Raw genomic sequence first — 20,945 nt, 5'->3', positions numbered from 1 at the left:
ATACAACAAACTTCCCCAGTGCTACTACAGATACACACACACATAAAAACCACTTATACCAATGGCACCATTAGGAACATGTGTATAACTATATTATCCTATCACTCTGATATCTGTTTTGTTACGAAAACAAAATGAATATGCAATATTTACATGTATATACAAAAGATTAATTAAAGTTCTACCTCTTCAGATTCCACCACTGTCACTACCGGCATAGACACAACGGTTCTTGGTAAGTATTTTACACTTATTTAAACTAACTTACTTTTAATCAACTTTCATCCATTATGCGTCTGCAATTTAGCCACATACAATATACGATGTATATGGTAAATTTATGACACTTTGTTTTACAATAATTAGATGATACTGCAACTACAAACCTACACTAAGTATAAAAGCAACATAACACAGAGGTCTAGTAGATACGGTACTTAATTCACACAGAAGGCTAATAGATACGGTACTTAATTGAAACAGAAGTCTAGTAGATACGGTACTTAATTCACACAGCAGTCTAGTAGATACGGTACTTAATTCACATTTAAGTCTAGTAGATACGGTACTTAATTCACAGAGAAGTCTAGTAGATACGGTACTTAATTCACACAGAAGTCTAGTAGATACGGTACTTAATTCACACAGAAGTCTAGTAGATACGGTACTTAATTCACACAGAAGTCTAGTAGATACGGTACTTACTTCACCCAGAAGTCTAGTAGATACGGTACTTGATTCACACAGTAGTCTAGTAGATACGGTACTTACTTCACACAGAAGTCTAGTAGATACGGTACTTAATTCACACAGAAGTCTAGCAGATACGTTACTTAATTCACTACCGGATGATCGTGCATTTGATTATTGTCGGTAGCGTGAAACCCAATAGTGTTGCAGAGATCGTTTCTTTGCCAAAATCCCGAAAATGTAAAACCTTACAAAAATAAACCCATCTTGTCAAAAAACGACGCGGGTAGTTGTTTTAAAAATAAAAGTTTAAAAAATAAGTTCCTGCTGAACAGACTGATAATTAACATGCCTTTGTTCGCAATATGTAAAAATGTCGCAAACCTTACCTTAAGTATATAAATTCCAAGTTGATATCAAAACCGGTCTTGTAATGCAATTTGTGTTTTGAACGCATTTCAAACCTCCGACAAGCTTCAACATAGCTGCGAATTCGGACTGTATGCGTAAACTGACGTGTTTCGATGCAAATGAGATTATCAAAATGTATAGCATATATTTCAAACGCTATCCCAATACAGGGTTTCCGCTTCTCCGTGTGGACATTTGTTATACTTGTACCGTGTTATTACATTGACCAAAGACATGATCAGTTATTCAAATTTCCTGGACAACTTATCCCTTTCTCAACACTAACTAAACGGTTGATAAAATCGCAAGCACTAAAGCTACAGTTAATCTACAGATGTCTGTTGGTCCACACTACCATTGTAGAAACAACTGTACAGTAGTGCTATATAGATTTCTGGCTTCTAAAGAAGAAGAAAACAACGTATAATAGTCTATTTTGTAGACACACGCTGATCACACACATCTACTAGATTAATTGACGCACTAAGAAAATTCAGCTGAACATTTTTACAAAAATGCTAATTATACAAAATTAGTTACAAGAATATAAACATAACACATAAGGACAAAACGCAGATCTGTATCTTCTACTGCTTGTTTGCGTCAGCGTATCCGTGAATCAGTCCAGTGCGGGTATTCTCATCACATTACGTACACACGTTAATCACACGAATTACTGACACACTATTCCACATAATTTTGCTAGGCACTTGCACGGACGAGAAGATTACGAAGTGTCCCCATGTTTGTCCTCCATGACACAACGACAGCGCTGCAGATGATTACATGTTCCACCCGCCACGTCATCCAATGACATAAAACAAACTTTCGTAGTGGCGTCACAGATACACACGCAAAAAACAACCACTTATACCAATGACATCATTAATAATGTGTACAACTTGATTATTCGAACACTATGATATATGTTTTGTTACGACAACAAAATGAATATGCAACAGTCAGTATATATATTTACATTTACGTACAAAAGATTAATTAAAGCTCTACCTCTTCAGATTCCACCACTGTCACTACCGCCATAGACACAACAGTTCTTGGTACGTATTTATTTAAACTAATTTAATTTTAATCAATTGTCATCCATTATGCGTCTGAAATTTGTCCACACAGAATACAAGATGTGTATGGTCAGTTTATTACAATTTTTTTTTTACAATAATTTGATGATACTGTAACTACAAACCTACACTAAGTATCAACGCAACATAGCGCAGACGTCTACTAGATACGGTATTTATTCACACTACCGAATGATCGTGCATGTGAAAACTGTCGGGAGGGGGAACCCAAAAGTGTTTGTAGAGACTGTTTTTTCGCCAAGATATACAGAGTTACTCTCCAATATCATGGTAATTTTTGCCACAATTATTAAAGCACCTTCACTTTCGTGGTCGTCTTTCATGGGACAAATTCTGTAGCATTTCACAAACGGTTGGTGAAATATCAATATGATTTAAAATTGTAAATCTATTAACAGGGAATGCTTACATCTACGTTCCCAACCCCACCTCTGGTGTATCCAGGGGCCTGTGTTTGCCCTTATCTTAATTTGTTGGATTGATGGGATTGTTCACTATCGGTTATTTTCAATTTTCATACAGACGAAACCAGTGAACAGGTGATCTAGGGGTGGCTAAGAAAATGCATGTCTTGCCTTATCAGTCTGTGTTATCTCGTTTGTCAAATACTAAGTATTAAACTCCCGGATGTCCCCTTCACTCTGAAATATCTTTAGGAATGTTTTCTAATTTCTGTCCAAAGAAATATATGTGGCTCTTCGTATATCAATAGTTTGTGTCTATTTAGATTTCAGATCAGCTTCCACTGAGGCAGACACTGCCGTCACAGAAATTGCAGGAGTTGGCAAGTATTCAACATGTACCAAAACATGTGGACATTGTATGATACACTGTTACTGATTAATCAAGTAGCAATATGCAGTATACGTCATATACATTTGATATTTACATCCATCAATAACCAATGCCATAATATATATTGACGCTGAGATTATTGAAAACATCTATTTGAAATTTAATTTTTGCATGAGGAATTCCAATCCACCAGGTAAACTCCATGTATAGAGATCGTATTTGTGTCCAATTTCTAAATGTTCCATGCCATCGGAAGTAAGTTCGTTTCTTCATCTATTTGTTGAAAAATATCATGAACTGCCCTACGAATGCATGCATATGTAATTTCATATCGTTAAAAATTGTTCCACAGATGCCGGGAGAGGAATCTAATTTAAGACGATATCGAGTATGACTTGGCACGTGGGGTATACAATTAGAAATTCTAGAACAGTCAACACAACTTTGACAAATGTTTATATAACCACCTTTGTCTTATTTGTTGAGTCGGTCATTAAGGTATTATCAACAGAGTGATTGAATGACGTGAAAACAATCATAATTTATTTCCAAGAAGTAGTAAATCATTCTCAGTTGATAATTCGAATCAACTGAATCTTTACTTAACACTGATCAATTGCAAAGTTTTGTTTTTGAGAAGGGGTGCAAAATCGTATACCTTATACATTACGGATTGCTTAATAGGTAAGATATCGACATGCAGTGAAAAAAGAAAGGTGATATCTTTATATATTTCAAATAAATGTCCATATTGTAACATATTATCCAAAAGCAAAGCAAATGGGTGCATTTATAATTCGTGTATTTAAAGATATAAAAAAACCGCATTATATTGAAAATAAAAAGGGATAAATGAGAATCGTCACAAACAATGTTCAAATAAATCCACGGAAGATCCATCGATGCACTGTTACCTAGACAACGTAAGAGGCATGCATCCCTGTCGATGTATTCAACACTGGTAGGTATTTATATTCAATAGTCAACGCTGGTGAGTACAGATTTTTGTTTTCCTATATAATAAACTAATATAGAACAAAACAACAGAAGGTGCGTCGCTATATTCGAGTTATATGTTTACCCGGAATGTACAACATCAACCTGTATTTGGTATTTACAAGTTTTACGTTTTATTAGTGTCTTCAAGCTATAAATGTACTCGTTAAGTATGATGCATACATTTGCTTGGTATTTACATAGTATATATTTACTTTGTATGTACAAGTTACATGTTTATTCGGTATACGCGTATTTTGTGTGTCCGGGGAGAATGGGGATCGAAAAATGAATGACACTATCTTCGTGTTTATTGAGCTGATTATAATAACGACAAAAATCACAAACATGGAATCTGGTAAGTATTTAATGTTTCATTCATTCTTTCTATCACCCTATTTGAACATTTCAGGAGATCAGAAAAGCGGCCGTGTCTCTCTGTTGCTTTGACAAGGACAGGGTATGCATGTGGTCGGGATTTTTGGAGATCATGGGCAGATGCTGACAGCTGATTTTTGTTACCAGGATTTCGGCGGTCTCCTTTGAGGTTGGCATTTGGCAAGTTCTATTGCCGATGTGGTGATCTGGATTGCAGGTGCAGTGTCTCATTTGATTCAATAATGTCTGGCGATTGTCTGGCGATTTTCATGCTAATTGTTTGGCCGTTTTTTATAAAATGGTTTTGACTACAGATTGTCTACACGATCGAAACAGAGGGTTTACGGAGGGTGTGTCCGATCAACAACGAATATTGCCTCCTCCTAGACAGCTGATCCCACGCCGGTGTTTCTAATGGTTCGTGTTTGTCCTATTGTCAATGTTGTGTTCTTTATAGGATTGTTTATATTGAACACAGTTCATTATCTTCAGTATTCCTAGAAGAACGGATAAATGTGAGTAAAAAACTGCTATAAGGTTCATGACTTAAAATTCGATTCCAACATTCTCCATTCTTTAATGAACGATCTGCATGGGATTGTTAATGAAACAGTGAGGATAATGAAATATAATTAATATCATAATTACTGATGATTCAATTTCTGAAATTTTTAATGTCTAGTCATTTTATCACTTATGATTTGATAAACCCAGAAAGCTAGATGCCACGCACTTTCGTGTTGCTATGTCTAATACGGGGTTTTGATATCCCTAGTACATTTCTTATCCATACTAACAAGATGTCACGTTCTTCATTTTCACATATAGCCCATCGTCTGGCATAATATTCAATATAATTCATAATATAATTAATATTTGATTAATATTTAATAATGATTAATATTTATTTGTACAATATCTAAGCCACGGTGTTGGCAGTTATGAAAGCTTCTGATATTGAACTGATTTCTCTCACGCACTTATCTTTTTTAATGGTTTTTTATGTAATTTATAAAATTTAAAATGTTATAAGTACATGTATCTGTTGGTTGACTCTTAATTTCTAAGCGGTAATGGGAACTCATCAATACTTCGGCTTTTGATAGGAATCAGAAGTATCGAAATCATGTAGGAATTTCAACCAAACATTGAATGATGTGGTTTTTGTACGACCTACTTTCCGTGTGGTGAATTGAAAATATGGTACACGATGACAAAGATGTCCAAGAATATTTATTCAGGAACTCATCTCTTAACTAATTATGGACAAATTGGTCATTTTCGATAAAAATGACCAGACAACTAACAATTTTCATTTCAATGGAAACAATTAGTAAACATGCATCGAGGAAACTCTGATCAGGTAAAATACCAAACCCATTTACTGAGTATCTGGACGGAAATATACATTTATGATTTTAGATATTGTAGTACAATTGATTATTTCATTTTTATTGATTTCATCAATGAGTATGTTCACGATCAATACATCGAATGTTGTACTACATTATAGAAGGTTCATCAGTCATAGTCAGATCCACAACGGTTCAAATCTGCAGAAATCAACCTTAAGGACATACATGAAGCTTTGAACTCTCGATTTAGAATGCTGCTGTTTGGCTCAATCAATTCCTGTGAAATCGGAATTAATTTCATATCTATGTCCTTTATACTGTAGCCTGTGTTGAAGGACTTATTGAATCACGTTATCTAGCAGTCCATGTCTGAAGGTTACGCCGTTCCGGAGTACATATCGAGGACGGTATACCGAGGGTTGTATACAGAGTGTCAGTATGTGACAATACACAGTGCACTGTCCGTCATCATGAATATAAAGATAACACATGTGTTCTAATATGTTATCGTCATCTGGTGAGAAACTGACGTTCTGTTTGAATACAAATTATATTTAGACACGGGGGATTTGAAATAATTGGTTTAAACTTTCATTTGTTAACTTTCAACAACGTTTCCTTATCTACTTTTAAAGTTTGAATGTTTATTTGTGATTTCCTGAAATAGATTGACTATATCCAATATTTAGAAAAGAGACTTGGAGTGGTAGGCTAATCTAAAACTCCAACACCTGTGTACACTTGACAGCTTTTAATCACCATGGAGATATGACTGAAATATCTTTAACGCGACGTAAAACACCATGATGGCAATGAACTGATTTCAAAAAGAGACAATCTAAATAAATCTGTTACATAAACAATGTCCTCAATAAAAACAAGATGTATCTAAATCTAGATTTATACGTTCTTAAACTTATATGCTTTCAAACTTATCTTCACGGTGATAATCAAATACGGGAAGCATTAAGCTGTTATCATATACAGGGGACATTATGTAGTTTCACATGTTTCATTTTTGAATCTTTGAAAGTGGATGGCTACATGTTTGTCATAATAAGCATTTATTGTATAGAGACAGCGAATTTTATTTATTTTTTATTGGGTTGTTAGATGACGCATTTGAAAGACATGTCTAATTTTCTACCATTTCTTCATATGAGCATTATATATGTTCCTGGTTAGCTATGTCATCTTGTTGTTTGGATGTAATGTCACAGTAAAATTCTTCCTTTTTTAGAATTAAACATGTCTTTTTAAACTCTGATACAAATTATGATAGAATTCATGATAGGTGGGATCAGGAGCTTAGGCGGATTACCAAATGCCCCTCTTCACCGGGTACACCTAATGCGAGTCATATACTTTGACCAGGAAAACTATGTAACCTGTAGTTAAAATCACTATGTAAGGAATGACCTAATAATTGATATGTAGCACGTCAGATTCTGCCATTGCGGAAATATTATCTTACATGTCAACTTATACATCCCAGAATGCAACAGAAAACCACGCATTACCCAATTTCAGATTGGCTAAGAGACCTGCAGGTTGCTTAATCAGTTCAATAAACCTAAGAGAAAAACATGTATCATCAAACTAAATTATTTCAATGATTGTTTATCGTCCCTCTCGAGAATATTTCACTTATAAAGAGACGTCACCATTGCCGGTGAAGGGCTACAAAATTTAGGCCTGTGCTCAGCGCTTATGACCATTGAGCAGGGAGGGATCTTTATCATGCCAAACCTGCTGTGACACGGGACCTCGATTTTTGCGGTCTCATCCGAAGGACCGCCCCATTTACTCGCCTTCTACGATAAACAATTTCCTTGTTGATCCTACCCAAATACTCTATGATAAATTAAAACCACTTTGCACCGTATACGATATATTTGTGCATTTTAAAGTTATTCTATACATGTACATATGGCGCTATATTGCATTATGCAAGCGCGTCCTGGCAGTACAACTACGTGTAGCTAAAATCACAAAAGTTTACAGACCGTGGAAATATAATTTGCTGTGAAGTTTCTCTATATCGATATTTGAAATAATTTTCCAAACGAAAAGCAGAAAAATGAAGAGAATAAAACAACATCTATCAAATATACATAGACACAAACAAAATAAAATATATTCGATTCAACTTGAATTCAGGATGATCAACGTTCGTTATTTTCACCTTTCATATGTTACGAGATTGATCTCTGTTGGTTTTCTCCACCTTGCTTTCAAACGTTCGAAAGTTTCAAAAACGACTACGTACCTCAAATCGCTTGATTCGACTCTGATTTAGTGTTTTGTCAGTGAGATACGATAGCTTTGGTTAATCGGTTTTCATAGTGGTCTATTATTTATCTGTGAATCCATCATTATTAAGAGCTTACTTGCACATTTGATGCATATACATGTACATTATTTAATAAGTGGGGGAGTGAACAAATCACCTAAATTCTTACAGCGTTTATATGACACAATGGGTAATTCAGGGAGAATTACTTTGTACTGTTAATTCTCTATAAGGAGATATCACTATTTTGATGATATCCCTTATTTTTCGGAGTCAAGGCTTGCATTCGATTACAAAAAAAAAAAAAACAAGTGGGATATTTGTGTTTTGATAGCAGTTTGCACCGTCTGCACTGTGTCTGTTTGACATTTTGTCCATGTTAATTTCATTTTAGGATAACCTGTTTTTGAGATCAGTTTAATTTGAAACAATTTTGTTACGTGCAATAGTTTGATTTTTCTTTCTTAAATATCGAATAGTATCACTCTAAATGAATCCTTTAAAAATAGGACTGTGAGCAGCCTTGTGATCCAAAGATTGGAAAATATTTATGAGTTTAATGCATACTTTGATCATTATTATTGAATTATTGTCCTTTGTATGTAATTTTATCTAAGATATGCATACTTTACTTTGAAATTACGTGTGTGAATTTCAGTAATGGATGATGAGCATTGGCTTTAGCGAAAAGATTATTGATCACAGTCCCATGACTCATCCTCACTTTTTTGTTTAGAATTTTGTTGATGAGTTGATGCATGCAGAGGTTGGATCAGGTGCCTAGGAAATGTAAACATCACGCGTCGACCGGTTACACCCGCTGAGAGCCCCACATGTCTTGATCAGGCAAACGGAGTAATCCGTAGTCAAATTCAATGTGTTAAGAACAGCCTAACAATAATCAATTTAGTATTGGGTATTGAAAATTGTGAAACAATATGCTTTCTTATCAGTCATCGTGCTTACGTTAAATGGTTACAAACTATAATCCTGGTCTTTCTGTTGATAAGTTGTCTTAGCTTTGTTCACGGTCTTGCAAGTGCTGGCATCGACTGTTAACGTCCTTGGATAACTGATTTGTAATAGTGGGGCATGTTCTTTGTGTTGTTGGGTCGATAAAGTTTCATGGCAACTACTGGTTTGTCAAAGTTGCGAATAAAGGATGCGTTGAATTTATTTCTTGAAACTTCTTGAAACTTGTGTGGAAATTCTAAGTTTAATACCCCCCAAAAACTTGAAAATGTAGCTATCCACCCAAATCATGATGTGGAATTCTAATTAAATCAAACGATTGAATAAATCTAAATGAACGTATTTCTACGATTCCATAAAAATATCGATCACTAGAATTTGAGGTAACCGTACGTTGGTTTGTATATCTTTATATATTTCTGGATAAACGACGTAGATTGTAATCGTTTTATATCTGTTTGTACATAATATCTTTAAACAAAGTTTTAAGTCATCATTAATTGGCATACAGTCGGAATACAACACTCGTCAGGAATAGATGGATAAGTTCCGCGTACTACAGTGTAAGTACATACATCCGGAGAATTTGATGATTCTACTATCAGCCAATTTAGCCTATTGTGATCTATTAACACGATAAATTCAATGTCTGAGAGTGCATTTCCGTCTGTTACAATTGTAAAATAAAAGTCAGTTCAACATTTGATATGTTACTTTCTATTTCATGAGATTCTCAGATAAAGAATTTAAATGTAATTTACATGTTTAATGGGTTGACTTTCTTATGTTATTTGCTAAATAGAATGAGCAAAAATAGGCAAAACTTACTTTAATTCCTAAAAAAGAAACAGTGACGAGATAATCAATTCTACACTGTAGAGACAAATACCGCACCACGTTCCTGAGTTCGTGTGTATATCAATCAATATAAATGTATGTATCTATCTGTCTATTTACATTAATCCTCGCTACCTTATTCTAGAAATTAAATAGAACCACTTGGATACTACAATAGTTTATTTGATATTTGTAACATTTCTTGTTTGATAAAGTGTTACCAAAATGCACAAAGGCTAAGCCCGTTCTAGGTCCGAACTCTGTGATACCATTACTATAGAAAGGGGTCTAACTCTTACCCAGATAAAGAAAACTACCCACTCTCTTCAATTGCCTAAACAACCAGAAACTAGGTGCGATATGCGTAATTTGCCGGTCTCCTTGCATAGAATAATGTTATAACTAACTATATGTCCCAGCAACAGGTTCTTGATATAACAAAGGTATTCGTCATAGCTCTCTAGATTCCACCTGTTTGTTGTTAGTAGGACAGTTACCGGTCCAGGTCAACTGGTTGTATCTTGCCTATGACAGCAGCGGAATTCAGACTAGTGTGGAAGATTTTGGACCTATCAATTAAAATTTCATACCAAATATACGTTAGTTACTTCCTCATACATGTACTTTAATATTGTTTCTATATTCATTCTATCTTGGTTGTTTCTTTTAGAAAAGATCAACTCCTGACTCTATCTGCTACTAAAGACCTGAAATACCTGAAACTTGAAAGAAGGTGAAAATGGGTAAAACTGATCTAAATGAAATAAAATAGACAAAAAATATTAAGAAAGCCAAAAAATAATGTTCAATCTCCTTCTCTAGGTCCAATGTCACAAGAAAAATGTTTTGATCAATTGTACGGTTTTTAAGATTAAGTATACAGTGTCTTTCATTAAAATGGCAGTTGATGCTGCTGAGGAAAAATTGAGTCGTGTAACGTCTACACGAAGAGCATTATGAACGTATGAGGAAGTAAGCAGAGAACATCTGATATGAAATTTTAATCGATACGTCCGAAATCCCTGTAAAAAGAACATGTTTATTAATGACATAAGGCCTCGTGTATTGCAAGTTTTAAATCTTAGAGAAAATTGGAGTCTAAATATTTAAGCAATTTAAACATCATCGTCAAAAAAGCGAATCTATTTCAATACACTGTCCTTTTTATATTGTCAAGTGACACCTCATTGACAAGAGAGCTATTGAGTTGTAACATGAAAAAAAAAAACCCGGCAAATATCTTTGAAACTAAAATGATTTCCTTCACGAATAGACGAAAATCAAAACCTTGTATTCTTATTTCATTAACAAGCCCTATGGAAAATGACTCATGCGTTACATTAAATTTGGAATTTCAGAACTATAGATATCTGTGTCCGGGTTCGTGTCCGGGTTCTTGTTTGCCCTACTCTGGTTTTGTATTATTTATAGGAATGAAATCGATCATTATTCCTTGATCTTCACGTTTGATGAATCCTTTCCGATCTTTCCAAATGTGGAGTTAAGAGATTGTTTAAATATTGGCAGGGTTGAACTCCAGCATTTTTAATTTTTTTTTTTATAGGAAGTTCAGTGTATTTTACGTAGAATCAGATTAGTGTGTAACAAATTAACGGGTTTTTTTTACGACTGATCACAAGATATGTATGTTCCCGTGCTCTATTTCAATTCAGAAAGCAACTGACAAGGGTTTGAAAGGTCCTCTATAACGTCAGCATTTCGTACAATCTATTATATTCACTTAGTGATTTAATTCGCAAATAGGAACTATCACTGGGTCCAATAATATATGACGTGTTTCGTACCAAATGTTAGGTATTTCTTTACACATTTATTTCAACTACTGATTACGCCGTTTACCTAATCAAGACAGAAGGCCCAGGACGGATGTGATTGGTGAACAGGGAATGTTTACCCATTCTTGGCACTTGATCCAACCTCTGTTCATTCAAGGGGTCATTGTTTACCCTATCCTTGATTTTTGTATTTATTTTTTTTAGAATTATGAGATTAATCACTGTTCATCTTCTTCACCTTTCATCCACAAGTCAATTGAAATGACGACATGGCACAGATACACTGATCCTTTGGGAATCCGGGTTAGAATGATCATCAATACCCCTTGCTTGTCGTAAGAGGTGACTAAATGGGAGGGTTCTTCGGATTAGACCGGAAAAACAGAGGCCCCGTGTCACAACAGATGTTGCACGATATAGATTCCTCCCTGATCAAAGGCCACAAGCGCCGAACGTAGGCCTAAATTTTGCAGACCTTCACCGGCAATGGTGACGTTTACATATCAGTGAAAAATGCTCTCAAGGGACGTTACACAATTTACAATATCTTTAGAATTTCAATAGCGGAAGTGTCGCGGGGTTATTTTGAAACGTTTACATAGCAATGACCTATGAGATTTAAGTGAATTATTATTACGTGTTCGATTGTGAATCTCGGGGCTGTGTTGTCACTTTCTAGCGCACGCACGCTGTTCTTGAGCAAGTCTCGTTTTTTTATGTTAGTTATATTTGAATTAAAACAGTAATTTCTTTTGTTGTTGTTGTAAAAATGAGAGTCCGCCATTTATTTTGTTTACCTCGCATTATATTGCCGCGGACACACAGGTTTCCATAGTTTTTCACAAACGTTGTGATTTTTATCTATGGTTTTTCCTGGGCGGCGAGGGAAGCACATTTATGATATATTGAAAATATAAGTATTACAAGTTTGTGTTTTGTCAAACAATGTCTATGATTGCTTTGTATTACGTGTTGTTTGTGGTGTATATGTACTCAAAATAAATATCATCTCGCACGATGCATTGTATTATAAAATTGATGTTTCACTGGTTTGTTTGTTTACTTATATATGTTTACATGACACAAATTATGTTTTTTTATTCCTGCATTTAGAAGGCCAAATTGTTGGCTGTGAACATTAAATGAGTTATATTTTAAATGTTTGACATAAAAAATGAAACTCATAAACTCTTCCATTTATTTAGTCGTATTGCTGTTTTTCTGTTTGATGATTCAAATTGTCTAAAAACTGTAATAATAATAATTGTATCATTCATTTACAACAAATTGCATGTTTGAATTACAAATTGCAAGTCAGTCTTGTATTTTGGTATTAAAAATCAAAACACGAATAACTGTAGAAGCAACGAATGAACAAAACAAAATGGCGGCGCCCATATGGATCACAATATTTTCAATGAAAGTATGTAAAGATTATCTCTATTTCTTTGCTGTTTTTCTCTCTTTTTTCCCTTTTACATACGTGTTACGTTTAGAGCCTTGCTTTGCGGATGGACTTTCGGCCCGTCCAAGCTTCGCCCGGTAATACATGTATGTATATATATATATATATATATATATATATATATATATATATATATAATATATATTTATATGTTGTTTTTGTTATTATGCTCTGTTGATATTGTCCACATTATGTAATTCTTTTCGTTTGTCCCGAAAATTTGACAATCTCGTTGTGTCGTTGGTCATTTTAGTACTTTATATAATTTTTTGTATTTGACCTTGTATCCATGTTGTGGAAATGAACTCTTTAATGAACATAACTGCCCTAAGTGAAGAAATATTCAATATAAAGCACAGAAAATTTCATTTTTATTTGGATACCCGCTTCCGCCCCAACTCAACTTTAACTCACGACCTGCGGAACCAAATCTCTTAGCAGTCTGTAATCCTGTAATCTAGGCAAGTCAAAAAACTTGATTTCGGTGACGATGGAATTGTTGCCACGCTGTCACAAGCTACACGGTCATTGAGAAAGGAAATGGGATACAGTTATTTAAGAGGACCATACATGATACACTTTTCATTTGAAATACATGTATTTTTATATAAAGCAGGGAAATAGCAATGAACTCTTAAATGAACATAACTGCCCTAAGTGAAGAAATGTTTAATATAAAGCACAGAAAATTTCACTTTTATTTGGATACTCAATTCTCAAAACAACGGCACAAAAACGTATGACTTCTGAACACTTTGCACAATCATTCCCCATAATAATTTAAGGACTATATTTTTTGACTTCATAAGCAATCGGTTCTTCAACTCCCTCTGATTCCAAATAAGTGCTCTGAAATTGAAATAAAAATATGCTGGAGTTCCTCCTTGGCAATAAATTGGTAGTCTTTGGTTATTAGGTCTTCCAACAGTTTATAAGAATTACCATGGGGACGGATTGTGTTGCTTTGTTAGCTGACCAGGGATTTTTTTTATATATTCTGTGAGGTATAATTCATCCAAAAGCTTATACATCTCTCACTATAACACTTCAACTCGATATTTAGATAGAGCAACCACGTTTTAGCTATTAACAATAATGATTTTCATTCATATCTTGATCCAATACATCCCTGTGAACTCGAGATAAAATAGACCACAGTATCCTCCACATCGGATTCGTACTTAGATATCTTATTGAAAAGTAACAAATCAACATCATGACAAGCAGGATTATTTCAGCTATTGTTAGACCATTCTTGGCAGCCAGGTTTTGAGTGCTGATTATTCTATTTACTTGATCAAGGCATAGGGCTCGCCGTGGTTTGTTTACGGTACTACAAACATAGTCCGCTAGGGTACGTTTGAGTACGCTTGTAACAACCATTAAATAGCGTTTTGTAAATGTTGTTAGTTTAGTTTATACATATCATATTGTATTATAAATCACAATTATGATTCTAAAAAGTATGAGACCGCAAAAACCGAGGTTCCGTGTCACAGCAGGTGTGACACGATAAAGATCCCTTTCTGCTCAATGGCCATAAGCGCCGAGCAAAGACCTAAATTTTACAGCCCTTCACTGGCAGTGGTGACGTTTCCATATGAATGAAATATTTTCGAGAGGGACGTTAAACAATATTCAATCAATCAATCAATCAATCATTTTCATAGTAGCAATATGATTCCGAAAAAAATTAGCAAGTTATATCAGTCCGTCTCCCTATGTTAACGACAAATGTTTTTGACACCCATGGTATAAATATCTATATATCACATGTGAAAAGAAAAAAATATATACAAAATTAATATCATGCAATGTTCAGACAGGATGATGTGAACGGTCAACAGGATATGGTTACTCCCCCTAGACACCTGATCCCACTTCTGATATGTCCAGGGATCCGTGTTTGCCGAACTATTTATTCTAGATTGATTGTGGGAGTTATAGGACTATATTCCTGGTGGGAGTCATAGGAGTATATTCCTTGTGTGAGTTATAGGACTTTATTCCTGGTGGGAGTTATAGGACTATATTAACTGTGGGAGTTATAGGACTATATTCCTGGTGGGAGTTATAGGATTGATCACTGTTCGTCATCTCCGTCCTTCATGATGGAATGGTTTTACATATAAGTAAATTTCGTGATGATTTTAGATTACTTAAAGTTTAAGTTGTGGTAGCATAAAATAAATATTGTAAAAGAAAGCATAATATGCTTTATTCGTTTTTCCTTTTGTTACTTTAGTTTGGCCTGTTGGGTATATATCTGGAATATAGTGTTTTTGTTTTCACTATTTTAGGGAACATTTCAAGTTATCGTTTCAGGTTAAAGTTTATTGATTATCCCCAATGTTCATCAAATTAAACTACAAGTACATATTCCAATCAATTAAAAAGTAGTGTCACTGTAAACCTATAGCAAAAATCATAGTGCACTGCGATATTAATATATGTATATAGGAGAGACACTCGTCATGCATTGTAAGGTTCATGTGTATACACAGGGGAGACACTCATAGTGCATTGTGGGTTTCATGTATATACACAGGGGAGACACTCATAGTGCATTGTGAGGTTCATGTGTATACACAGGAGAGACACTCATAGTGCATTGTGAGGTTCATGTATATACACAGGGGAGACACTCATAGTGCATTGTAAGGTTTATGTGTATACACAGGGGAGACACTCATAGTGTATTGTGGGGTTCATGTGTATACACAGGAAAAACACTCATAGTGCATTGTGGGGTTCATGTGTATACACAGGAGAGACATTCATAGTGCATTGTAAGGTTCATGTGTATACACAGGGGAGACACTCATAGTGCATTGTAAGGTTCATGTGTATACACAGGGGAGACACTCATAGTGCATTGTGGGGTTCATATGTATACACAGGGGAGACACTCATAGTGCATTGTGAGGTTCATGTGTATACACAGGGGAGACACTCATAGTGCATTGTGGGGTTCATATGTATACACAGGGGAGACACTCATAGTGCATTGTGAGGTTCATGTGTATACACAGCGGAGACACTCATAGTGCATTGTGAGGTTCATGTGTATACACAGGGGAGACACTCATAGTGCATTGTAAGGTTCATGTGTATACACAGGGGAGACATTCATAGTGCATTGTGGGGTTCATATGTATACACAGGGGAGACACTCATAGTGCATAGTGAGGTTCATGTGTATACACAGGGGAGACACTCATAGTGCATTGTGAGGTTCATGTGTATACACAGGGGAGACACTCATAGTGCATTGTGGGGTTCATGTGTATACACAGGGGAGACACTCATAGTGCATTGTGAGGTTCATGTGTATACACAGGGGAGACACTCATAGTGCATTGTGGGGTTCATGTATATACACAGGGGAGACACTCATAGTGCATTGTGAGGTTCATGTGTATACACAGGGGAGACACTCATAGTGCATTGTGAGGTTCATGTGTATACACAGGGGAGACACTCATAGTGCATTGTGGGGTTCATGTATATACACAGGGGAGACACTCCTAGTGCATTGTGGGGTTCATGTATATACACAGGGGAGACACTCATAGTGCATTGTGGGGTTCATCTAGTTACACAAAATATTAATGGATATTAAGTTATCAATTGATAGAAAGCACAGATTTATAATGTATTTTAGGTTTTACAAAAGACCCTTCTCCTTGTACCAATGTGAATTAGTCACTTAGAACAAAAGTAAAATCTATTTAATTGGAATTTTTAAGAAGCTTATCCCCAAAATTCGAGTGACGTACGTGACGCACTGTTACTGGAACGATAGCACCTGTACATAAGGAACTAGACCAAAATGCCCTTTGCGAGTTTATCAAGAGGGGTTAGTAATCGTGACTGGAGATGATTGCAAAAGTGACTTTTGGCGATGCATATATCAAGGACAGAAAGGCATTGCATATTGACACAGCCGATCGCTTTACCTGAGGGGGAAGCATAAACCAAGACTTGGACAGTTTTTATAAGGTAAGGCAATTGAAGCCCCTGAACCATGGCAGCAAATTCATCGTCCCCTCGTCAGGAATTTTTTTGTTTTCGTTCTCTTTACCAGCAGCTGCTGTTGAGTGGGTAAACTTGAGTTACTAATGTCAGAGTGATTAGCCGATAAATAAATGTTTCATCCTGATACCGACTATAATTGAAAGTTTTCATGACAAATTTTTCTAACCGCTCCTCTCTCTCTCTCTCTCTCTCTCTCTCTCTCTCTCTCTCTCTCTCTCTCTCTCTCTCTCTCTCCTTGTTTGTGAAATGCAAGTCCCACAATGGTTGTCAAAAATACGAAAAGCAAATTTCTTCAAATATGTCATTTTTGTTGAGACATTTCACGATATATTTCATGGACAACTTGTCGGAAAATCATCTGCAACTTTGTATCATGGTTCTCTAGCAAAATATTGGGACAGTCTGACAGACTCGCAGGCCAGAGAGCTACATATCTACCCCTTATAAAAACCTTTGACTTACGGCGCAGAAAAAATGCGCACGGTCGAGGCATGATATCCTTGTATTCTCGCATCGTCGTCTCAAAAAATTAATATTAAAAAAATTAATAAGCTTTGATATCAAAACTTGAAGACTTCTAACTGTTCTATTTGTTGCATTTATATGGAAACCGCTTATGGTTATTGAATATTCTTGATAGTTAGCGAGCGGTCAATATTTATCAAGGGGATGGGACCGGTGCACTCCATATTTCCATTTTTAAAAAACCCAAGGTCCTATATTCTAAAAGTACCAAAAAAAGTTGCTGTCCTATATCAGATGTGAAATTAAAAAATGTGTGTCCTCTATAATAAATAGATATATACATGTATGTGCAAGGTGAAGATAACGAACAATGATCAATCTCATAACTCCTATAAGCAATACAAAATAGATAGTTGGGCAAACACGCACCCCTGGACAAACCAGAGGTGGGATCAGGTGCCTAGGAGGAGTATGCATCCCCTGTTGACCGGTCACACCCGCCGTGAGCACTATATCCTGATGTATGATTAAACAACATTTTTACTTCATTTTAAAAATCTCTGGAGTTCTTCAAAAGTATCACCTAAAATTTGTTTCTCCAGTCATATCAGCTGAGGGATTCAAGATCGTGAGAAACTATTGTTTACGTTGTCTTATTTATTCGGTAATTTGTCTAGTGAAGTTACAAATCTCATTATTTTCATCTTATTCTTTTTTAATTTGTTGTTTAAAGTACTACATTTTGCATACTTTTAGTTACTGTTTTACTGAATTGTTGTCTTGTGTACTTAAAAGTATTTTTCACATCTCAGTATTTTCTATGAAAGGTGAAGATAACGAACAGTGATCAATCTCACAACTCGAATAAGTAATACAAAATAGAGACTTGGGCAAACACGGACCCCTGGATATACCAGAGGTGAGATCAGGTGAGTAGGATGAGTAAGCATCCCCTGTTGACCGGTCACACCCTCCGTGGGCCCTATATCTTGATCAGGTAAACGGAGTTATCTGTAGTCAAAATTAGTGTGCCAAGAACGGCCTAACACCCCATATGAAAAAATTCAGACAGCATTTGAGCCAATGGTAGGTTGTAATGGCAACTATCAAATTATTAAAGATGTGTCTAAACTTTAATTTTAATTTTGTTACTTTTAATCACATGTTTTAATATTAACATTTTTCAAAGGTCTAGTATTTTATTACAATTTGTCGCTGGTATATTCAACTTGGACATGAAAGCATACATACAATTTAGTATATTATTGTTTAAAAGATAGTTGAATTAAAAGTTTGTAATACTTTATAATATATTTTGTTTATTGATACATTTGCAATATATATATATATAGGTGATCTAGGGGTGGCTAAGAAAATGCATGTCTTGCCTTATCAGTATGTGTTATCTCGTTTGTCAAATACTAAGTATTAAACTCCCGGATGTCCCCTCCACTCTGAAATATCTTTAGGAATGTTTTCTAATTTATGTCCAAAGAAATATATGTGGCTCTTCGTATATCAATAGTTTGTGTCTATTTAGATTTCAGATCAGCTTCCACTGAGGCAGACACTGCCGTCACAAAAATTGCAGGAGTTGGCAAGTATTCAACATGTACCAAAACATGTGGACATTGTATGATACACTGTTACTGATTAATCAAGTAGCAATATGCAGTATACGTCATATACATTTGATATTTACATCCATCAATAACCAATGCCATAATATATATTGACGCTAAGATTATTGAAAACATCTATTTGAAATTTAATTTTTTGCATGAGAAATTCCAATCCATCAGGTAAACTCCATGTATAGAGATCGTATTTGTGTCCAATTTCTAAATGTCCCATGCCATCGGAAGTAAGTTCGTTTCTTCATCTATTTGTTGAAAAATATCATGAACTGCCCTACGAATGCATGCACATGTAATTTCATATCGTTAAACATTGTTCCACAGATGCCGCGAGAGGAAACGAATTTAAGACGATATCGAGTATGACTTGTCACGTGGGGTATACAATTACAAATTCTAGAACAGTCAACACAACTTTGACAAATATTTATATCACCACCTTTGTCTTATTTGTTGAGTCGGTCATTAAGGTATTAGCAACAGAGTGATTGAATGACGTGAAAACAATCATAATTTATTTCCAAGAAGTAGTAAATCATTTTCAGTTGATAATTCGAAAATGGTATACCTTATACATTACTGATTGCTTAATAGGTAAGATATCGACATGCAGTGAGAAAAGAAAGGTGATATCGTTATATATTTCAAATAAATGTCCATATTGTAACATATTATCCAAAAGCAAAGCAAATGGGTGCATTTATAATTCGTGTATTTAAAGATATAAAAAAAAACCGCATTATATTGAAAATAAAAAGGGATAAATGAGAATCGTCACAAACAATGTTCAAATAAATCCACGGAAGATCCATCGATGCACTGTTACCTAGACAACGTAAGAGACATGCATCCCTGTTGATGTATTCAACACTGGTAGGTATTTATATTCAATAGTCAACGCTGGTGAGTACAGATTTTTGTTTTCCTATATAATAAACTAACATAGAACAAAAAAAAAAACAAAAAAAAAAAACAGAAGGTGCGTCGTTATGTTCGAGTTATATGTTTACCCGGTATGTACAACATCAACCTGTATTTGGTATTTACAAGTTTTACGTTTTATTGGTGTCTACAAGCTCTAAATGTACTCGGTAAGTATGATGCATACATTTGCTTGGTATTTACATAGTATATATTTACTTTGTATGTACAAGTTACATGTTTATTCGGTATACGCGTATTTTATGTGTCCGGGGAGAATGGGGATCGAAAAATGAATAACACTATCTTCGTGTTTATTGAGCTGTTTATAATAACGACAAAAATCACAAACATGGAATCTGGTAAGTATTTAATGTTTCATTCATTCTTTATATCATCCTATTTGAACATTTCAGAAGATCAGAAAAACGGTCGTGTCTCTCTGTTGCTTTGACAAGGACAGGGTATGCATGTGGTCGGGATTTTTGGAGATCATGGACAGATGCTGATAGCTGATTTCTGTTACCAGGATTTCGGCGGTTTCCTTTGAGGTCGGCATTTTGCAAGTTCTATTGCCGATGTGGTGATCTGGATTGCAGGTGCAGTGTCTCATTGGATTGAATAATGTCTGGCCATTTTCATGCTAATTGTTTGGCCTTTCTTTATAAAATGGTTTTGACTACAGATTGTCCCGCTTACACGATCGAAACAGAGGGTTTACGGAGGGTGTGTCCGATCAACAACGAATATTGCCTCCTCCTAGACAGCTGATCCCACGCCGGTGTTTCTAATG

At 35.2% G+C, this 20,945-nt stretch overlaps 1 protein-coding gene across 21 annotated transcripts in view; it reads left to right on the top strand.

Annotated features, from left to right (window-relative positions):
* Nucleotides 1-20,945, top strand: part of LOC125666012 (leucine-rich repeat-containing protein 15-like) — a 304,143-nt gene that overhangs the window by 204,023 nt on the left and 79,175 nt on the right. For 6 of the 21 annotated variants that reach the window (XM_056151267.1, XM_056151262.1, XM_056151259.1 and 3 more), the window contains exons 9-12: nucleotides 194-235; nucleotides 2,121-2,162; nucleotides 19,135-20,751; nucleotides 20,838-20,945. The exons of 7 other annotated variants lie outside the window; for them this stretch is intronic. In XM_056151267.1, the coding sequence (XP_056007242.1) occupies nucleotides 194-235; nucleotides 2,121-2,162; nucleotides 19,135-19,247 (197 nt within the window). In that variant the 3' untranslated portion in view covers nucleotides 19,248-20,751; nucleotides 20,838-20,945. Of the gene's footprint in view, nucleotides 1-193; nucleotides 236-2,120; nucleotides 2,163-2,931; nucleotides 4,591-4,687; nucleotides 4,791-4,865; nucleotides 4,889-5,479; nucleotides 5,737-5,886; nucleotides 12,673-19,134; nucleotides 20,752-20,837 lie in introns of those variants that run through there. 8 more of the 21 variants (XM_056151268.1, XM_056151255.1, XM_056151260.1 and 5 more) reach the window with 7 other exon arrangements.

Source organism: Ostrea edulis, chromosome 10, assembly GCF_947568905.1.
Source record: "Ostrea edulis chromosome 10, xbOstEdul1.1, whole genome shotgun sequence".
NCBI lineage: Eukaryota > Metazoa > Mollusca > Bivalvia > Ostreida > Ostreidae > Ostrea > Ostrea edulis.
The sequence above is the reverse complement of the archived record's forward strand: the minus strand, read 5'-3'. Positions and strand labels throughout refer to the sequence as shown.